The sequence below is a fragment of the Poecilia reticulata genome, unplaced genomic scaffold, assembly GCF_000633615.1.
Source record: "Poecilia reticulata strain Guanapo unplaced genomic scaffold, Guppy_female_1.0+MT scaffold_240, whole genome shotgun sequence".
Taxonomy (NCBI): domain Eukaryota; kingdom Metazoa; phylum Chordata; class Actinopteri; order Cyprinodontiformes; family Poeciliidae; genus Poecilia; species Poecilia reticulata.
The window spans coordinates 45417-53303 of NW_007615030.1; the positions used below are offsets into that span (position 1 = coordinate 45417).

The 7887-nt window shown below is 38.3% G+C and overlaps 1 protein-coding gene and 1 long non-coding RNA gene across 3 annotated transcripts in view; one reads left to right on the forward strand and one right to left on the reverse strand.

Annotated features, from left to right (window-relative positions):
• The window catches only part of hyal4 (hyaluronidase 4), a 26871-nt gene extending 19226 nt beyond the window's left edge, over positions 1-7645 (forward strand). Inside the window, exons 2-4 of one of the 2 annotated variants that reach the window (XM_008402573.1) lie at positions 3804-4793; positions 5797-5886; positions 6406-7645. In XM_008402573.1, the coding sequence (XP_008400795.1) occupies positions 3837-4793; positions 5797-5886; positions 6406-6903 (1545 nt within the window). In that variant the 5' untranslated portion in view covers positions 3804-3836 and the 3' untranslated portion in view covers positions 6904-7645. Of the gene's footprint in view, positions 1-1070; positions 4794-5796; positions 5887-6405 lie in introns of those variants that run through there. The other variant, XM_017303306.1, reaches the window with a different exon arrangement.
• LOC103460419 (uncharacterized) overlaps positions 1-7887 on the reverse strand; it is a 37043-nt gene that overhangs the window by 17358 nt on the left and 11798 nt on the right. The gene's annotated exons all lie outside the window — the stretch shown is intronic.

Consider the following 7887-nt stretch of genomic DNA (forward strand, 5'->3'; position numbering starts at 1 on the left):
CCTGGGGGGCGGTACCGCCCACGTTGAGAACCGCTACTTTAAAGACAATTTATATTGGACTGATTAGATCAATTTATGATTATGAGTGTATTTTATACAACTCAGCTTCAAATACTTCTACAGGTTGAGATGGTGAGATGGAGCTCAGGAGGGAACAACTAGCCATAACTTGGTGGGAAAATATTAAAGGACATAATGAAGGTTGATCTACAACCTTGTCAAGAAAAAGAAAAGAAATAAATTAGTAGTTTTGGGTTGATAATTATGAATAAAGTAAAATATGCAGGAATAGACACATTTCAATGTAGACCTGTGGTTGTTATTCCTGATATTCCATCGTGGATCTTTTGACAGACTGAAGTTGATTTAAACTTGCTGAAAAAAGGGAGACAATTAGAAAATAAGGAGGTGGAAAGTTATATAGAAAGAGAATATTCAGAGTATCTACAAATTTATACAGATACTTCTAAAATGTTAAATGATAAAGTAGGTATATCTTTTGTAAGCAAATATTTAAATATTAGGAGAAATAAAAGAATTGACAGTGTATATAAGTGAATTAATTGCAATTTTAATGGCTTTAGAATGGATTGAAGAAGTGAGAGAGAAAATATTGTTGACTTAAATTAGCGGTTCTCAACGTGGGCGGTACCGTTCAGAGGACGGCAGGGGGCGCTGGCGGACATTTTTACACGTTATTGCTTGGATTGTTTTCCACTCTGATTGGCTGTTAGGCCTACAAATTTTAACTTGAATGTTCATTAAATTTTTCATACTCGCGTGAAAATAATTTCTATTCCCATGACTTTTTTGTTCTCTGAGAAATTATTTTTGATGATAAATACAGAAACAAGTATAAAAATCAAAACATTTACAATAGTGATAGTAATATTAATGATATTAATGAATTTGCAGGCAAAGTAGCCTGCAAATTCTTTGTTGGGGGGGAGGAGGGACCTGGATGAAGGCTGGGGGGGCGCTGGGCCGAAACAGGTTGAGAAACACTGATTTAAATAATAAAATAATTAAACATGAGATAAAGAATATTATAAAAATGCATATTAAGAAAAATGGCAAGAGCAATGGGATAGAGGAGACAATGCTATTTTTTATTATAGTATCCAAAAAAAGTTGGAAAATTAAGAAAAGAAGAAGATATTATATGTAGAATAAGAATTAGACCTATGGGATTAAATAATACTCTTCAAATAATTAATAAATATAATAATGGTTGTTGTAATTATTGTGAAAAAGTATGTTCATGAAAAAGAGGTGTTAATTASAMATTTAGATAGGGATAAAATTAAATTAGAYATATGAGAATTGTTTCAGAGGTCATCTGGGGAAATGGTTCTTAGCAATATTTAGTTTTTGAAGAAGAAACGGGTATTATGGGGAGATTGTAGCAGTAAAAGCTCCAGTTTGGAAAGTGGCAGTAATGCACCGGAAAGTTGTTTGCCAACCGCCATAAAAAAGGAAAGAAGAAGAAAAGTTCCTCTGAGAGCTTCTGATCCAACAAGAGCAGCTGTTTCATGTAATGTGCTGATTTATGAACTAACAGTATTTTAAAGTCTATTCTCTGAGCTACAAGTGGAAGGACTTTAGAAAGTTTGGCCAACAAGGTTTCCTGCAATGTAGCAACTAATTAAACCACTTTTTTTATTTGTCAAATACTTTGAGGACGTTTAAGGTGTAGAGATAAACTCCAAAGCTTCATCTATGCAGTCAGTTATTAAAGAATGAGCATATGCTTTCAGAGCCGTATCTTATTAGAAATATTTTTCCATGTACATTTGCACACATGAAACTGCACTGTGAGTGAATTGTCTGTTCATTTTCACGACGACCTGCTCTGAGAGTAGTTTGGCAAATAATTTAGTTTGTCTTACCAAAAGAAGTGAGCAAACTATCACTGCTTTCTATATTTTCTATATATATCTGTCAAAAGTTTGAGCAGAGAAAGAAACAGAAAGCAAGAATTCTTTGAATAAAATAGTTTCCTTTTTATATAAGGGGTTAAAAAATGAAGCTTTGGGTGTTATTACAGTACAACATTCATTTAGTGAACTTAGGGTAATAGTTTTCAGAGACAGTCAGCTCTTCTGGCTCCCAAACGGTTCTGAATTTATTACCATCTGCAGCCCCAGATATTAGCTTAACTTGGCAAATAGGAATGTTTTGTATTTCAAATCCTTGCATTCATTGTTTCCTATTGGATAAGCCTAATACTTGCTAAACTTTATGTATTTCTTCTGTTACAAAAGCAGGAAATTGTACTTTTGTATATATTTAATGAAACTGTTCATTTTTTTTGTCACAAAAAGCAAATAAATAAAAGACTACAAGCAAGTCTACTGAACAGATCAATAGCAAATCGTTATTGTACTATAAACATCAATTACATTTATTGGTTTTAGCAACACATTTTCACATAAAGGTGTCATCCCATATCCTCACATGTGATTGTCTGCCATGCTAATTAAAACTTTTGAGGCAACGGGTTTGCATATATTTTTTTAAGAAAAGAGAACTAATGAGGTTTCACAGCAGAGCTAGGTGGACGATCATTACATCTTACTGAAAACTAAGTGAACTTAGGACGTATAGCCTGCATTTTGAAGTTTTGAAAATGTCTGTCTCCACGTCCAGATGAAGGATTGATCAAAACTCTGGGATGTTGTTGCAGAACCTATCTGTGCTTTAAACAGAACCACCAGGTTCTCCCTGACCTCCTGCTGGGTTCCCTGGTCTCCATGGTGACGYCTATTCTCTAAAAACGTCTGAGACCAGAACAGCTTCTTTTGTACTCATGTTAAGTAGAAAACAGCTAGACTCAAAATCCCAACAGCGTGCACACCACACTTTTCAGACTTTTATTTATGAAAGATTTGAAAACCAAGTATTCCTGTCCTAACACTTCATACCTTAGTAGTCATATAAAATATCGATAAAATGCATTGATATTTTATGTGACTGTAGTTGTAATACTTAGAAAGTGAGTATAAATGAGATGATTGCGTTCTGCTTCCCGGTGTGATGTTTGTTCCAAAATGATGCACATGTTCATGAGCGGCAGACACASAGACCGTGTGTTTGGGTCAAACCTGTGAGAGATTGACYCAAACAGCTGTGGTTCAAATCCAAAGCCTTAGTACAGCAAGGCAGCAGTCATTACAACTGGGATGTCATGATGTGTGATTTTAAATCAGACCCAAATGTAGCAGGCGGATTTGAGTTGAGTAGATTTTGGTATTTAATGAAAAAATTATGAACAAACAAACTTACAAAAACACAGAGCCAAAGAAAAACATGAATCCAAAGTAAAAGAATGGCAAGAAGAGAGAGGGGGATAAGGAGAACACACTTCCTTAAGGAAGAGTTACCACTGAGGTAAAACACTCAATAACTGGCAGCCAGCTCTTCATATGGTCCTGCAGTCCAACTGGAAACCTAAAGCTAAAAGAAACGGAGAAATCAGCTACACAAACATTCCAGATTCCTGACAAATTCTACCAAATACTGAGGAAATAGATGGGACCTCTCTTATTATTCTGAAATGTAATAAACTGTAATAATTTTGGTAATTGACATAAAGCAGAGAACATGTGGTCTGATTTAATGTCAAACAGCAGGAATATTGACTTATATTCATTTATACATTCATTTGTTTATTCATARCYTAACCCTGACTCTTACCTTTATGCAGTGTATGTAAATATCTAGTGTCAAGTGTTCTACAACAAGTCGTTTCAAAACCCTGTTTTAACTCCACATATTTCTCAACTTTCTTCCCTCTCCTTCAGGATGATTGACAGGTGACACGTTTGATCCCAAGAATGTATGTGGTGGCAGTGGGCGGGACATCCTCCTCCCACCCAGTAGTACCCATCTCTGTCACCTGCTCTTGGCTGTTATTGTTCTTCAATTCTGCCTTTGGTCAAAAACCTGCAAAGCTTCCCTTGATTAGTCGGAAGCCCTTTATCGCTGCCTGGAACGCTCCGTTAGATATGTGTACCATCAAGTACAATATTACAACCAACCTTGAGCATCTTTTTCACATACAAGGAAGCCCACGTGCTACTTGGACAGGGCAAAACGTAACGATCTTTTATGCAAACCGGCTTGGCYACTACCCCTACTACACGCCACAAGGCAAAGCCATTCATGGAGGTCTGCCTCAAAACTGCAGCCTGGACATGCATCTGCTCAAAGCTTATCAGCACATTGTTCACTTCATTCCTTCAGAGGATTTCCGTGGCCTGGCTGTCATTGACTGGGAGTTCTGGCGACCTCAGTGGGACCGTAACTGGCACAAAAAGAACATTTACAGACAAAAGTCGAAAGAGCTGACCAAGAAGGCGTATGTTAATGTGACTGCAGCTCAGGTGGAGGTGCTGGCTCAGAGGCGATTTGAGAAAAGTGCTAAAACATTCATGCAAAGGACAATACAGTTGGGAACACGGCTACGGCCCAATGCCCTCTGGGGTTTCTACCTCTACCCAGACTGTCATAACTACAACTTGCACGACCAGAACTACACGGGCCTGTGTCCCCTGCCGGAGATGATGAGGAACAACGAGCTGTTGTGGCTGTGGAACAGCAGTACAGCGTTGTTTCCCTCTGTGGCAATCAGAAAGAGTCACACCAACAGCATCAGTAACTGGCACTTTGCCCACAACAGAATCCAAGAGTCTCTCCGGATTGCCTCACTTACCTCAAGGGAGTATGAGCTTCCCACCTACGTCTACCTCAGACTAGGCTACCGAGATGATGCGCTGGCTTTTCTCACCACAGTAAGTCAGAGTCCATGGAACAATTTAAACAGATCTCTTAACTTTTTTCCACAGTTGTGTGTGTGTGTGTGTATATATATATATATATATATCGTAAGTGCAAGTCACTTTGCCTCTTTAGACTTTGTTATTCAGCAATGCCTATTTAAGTGACAAGGAAAATTCAGGTCAGTTCAGTTTATTCAAATAGCACCAATTACCGGCCAATATCTCAACACATTTTTTAAAGGAGAATAGACCAATTCTATCCAGTCATAAAGACTTTTTGTGTAATCAGGCTGTTGTGTGTTGCAGATTTCTGCCCAGATCTCTCTTGAAAATGAGATCTAGACCTCAATGGGGTTTTACCTGCTGAAATGAAGGAAATAAAAAGAAGAAGACAGATTCAAAGTTAGATACATACATTTCAATTTGACGCTAGTTGTCAGACAATGCAATCAGGTTCAGTTTATTGTTCCGAATGGAAGGAAATTTTCAAGGAAACCCAACAAATTGCATCGAGTCATTAACTTGCAGCAACAATCAAATTCCTTTCACCATTTACTGGACTCTGATGTAAGGTCAAGTCATGGCTGGGTGTTTGGACTGCCCATCTTTTTTCAGACATTTGCACAGGAGATGACAAACATGCAACAACACAGTCAGCTGCTATCTGGTGCTAGAATCCATACTAAATATCAAAGCAATGCAGTCGTCTTGGCGACCTATTTTCATAGTCCGCAAAACATTCAAAACTTTGTTTTCAGAGTTTGTTCACTGAAACTGAAGATGAAAATTAAATTCACTTCTGCCATCTGCTGGACATCTACAGAAAAGCAAATCCAAGAAAAGGGTCTTTTGTTGTATGTATGTATATATATATATATATATATATATATATATCCAATTTTTATCATTCAAGAGGAAAACATTAAAATGACAAAAGCTCAATTCTTAGTTTTATCATGATGGACAACAAATGAATGATAGCTGTACCTATTTTTGTTTTGTGYATTTCCTGCAGAAAGACTTGATTCATACTATTGGGGAAAGTGCTGCTCTGGGAGCTGCAGGGTTCATCATCTGGGGAGACCTTAACTTGACCTCATCCAGGGTAGGTGTACTTCCAACACTAATTTCCTTTTTTATACAGTGAAGTGCTTTAACATGAGGGTGTACATTTTATTCAAGTAGGATATCAGCTGTCCGCATTGCTTATGGCCTCGAGGGGAGGCTGAAAGTGGTTTCCTATATCATCTTGCTTTTTGATTTTACCCCCAACATTCTTAGTGGTTTTGAACTTTCTCTAACACCATCACCCCGAGTACTTTGAAAAAACTAAATCATTGTTTTTAAACCTTAATTCATGTGACAGGGGATAACAATGCCATTTTTAGAAAGGAGATTCCAGGACAACTTTCCCCCACAGAAAATAACTCAAATCTTCAGCAAATGCTATATTATGATGCTTTAACAGTTTTGGTGTTTCATCAGACAGTTGCAGTGTGCAAGATGTTGCATGTACTATGATCTGAAACATTATGCTACAAGAATTATAACTGATGTAAACTAAATATATGTGTAGGAATGTTTAACAAAATGTCACACTATGACTACTGGCTTGTCTCTACAGCATAACTGCACTTTGGTGAAGTCCTTCTTGACTCGTCGCCTTGGTCAGTACATCACCAATGTGACCCGTGCTGCTGAAGTCTGCAGTGAATTCCTGTGCAAAGGGAACGGCCGGTGTGTCCGCCAAGACCCCCTGGCCCACCACTACCTCCATCTGAGCTCTGAGAATTACCAAATCCACCCCTTAGGGAACGGGACCTTTACCGTCAGTGGATGGCCGTCACAGAATGACCTGCAGCAGCTCACTGACAGATTTCGCTGCCACTGCTATGAAGGCCATGAAGGACACAGATGTGACAGTTTAAACAAAGTGAAGGAGGATGATGAGTTGAAGAGGGAAGAGAAGAACGAACAAGAACGAAAGAGGACTGAGTGGGAGGATGAACAGGGTGGGCTGTGGGAGAACAGGGACAGTTCTGCCCTGCCAGTTGGTTGCTCTCATTACCAGATACTGTTATTGCTACATTTGAACTTACTGCTCATACAGATGGTTGTATAGTTCTATAAAAATTTCACCCGAAATACAGTTTGGATAGATAATTTTACACATAATTTCTATTCTGTTTTATACAAAGATGGGTAAACATGAATTTATTAGCACAAATATACAACAAAAGGATTTTGTCTTATTTCACTTGTCCAAAAAAAAGCCTCTGATACCTCCATCAATTCTGATTAGAGGTATCAGACTCAACAGATGCAGCCAGGCCAGCAGTCACAAGTCACATCATTAAAGTGWGAACGATTGTAAAACCATCAAGGGAGACGAGTCAAGGCTGCAGAGCAGGTGATAGAGAGAAGCTACCATCTTCTCTGCTTCTCGTTGGTTTTCCTGTTCASTCRTCTCTCAGACCAGCCGTCTTCCTTCTGCTTGAGACGTAGATTAACCACCGAGTTTGTTCCTCAGTGTCGGGATATCATATTGTTTAGCTGCTATTCAATTTCTGTAATTTAGAGCTTAGACTGGCTGTATTGGACTGTATATACTGTACCACACCACTGAGCCTGTTTGGATGTTTTATCCCTGGGACAATATTTCACTCCTTTTTTTACCCTCAGTGGATTAAGTTGAATGCTGTCCTTTGGATGCCTTAACATCCGTCCAGTAAAGGTATTGTAATGAATATAATAATTATGTGTCTTTCCACTATCTCTTTTATCTGCTCACATCCACAGTGCTGCATGCTTACATAATGTTAAGGAAGAATTTTTATATTACAATTAAATTTAGCAAATCTCTGGCTCTGATTCTTCCTGTTGATCCCGGGTTTTCTCGCGTGGCCACGTGTGGGGACAGAAACACAACAATGCGTGTTGACGTCACAGAATTACAGAATTTAATCCAATCAGAAGAAAGTATAAGATAGTACAGGAAACTGAAGAAACACAGATACAAACATTGTTACCTGAGACAAGAAGACAGAGAAATATCAAGGACGTCCTTGGAGAAAGAGCTGGTGCAGAAGTAAAATAAATCAGCTTT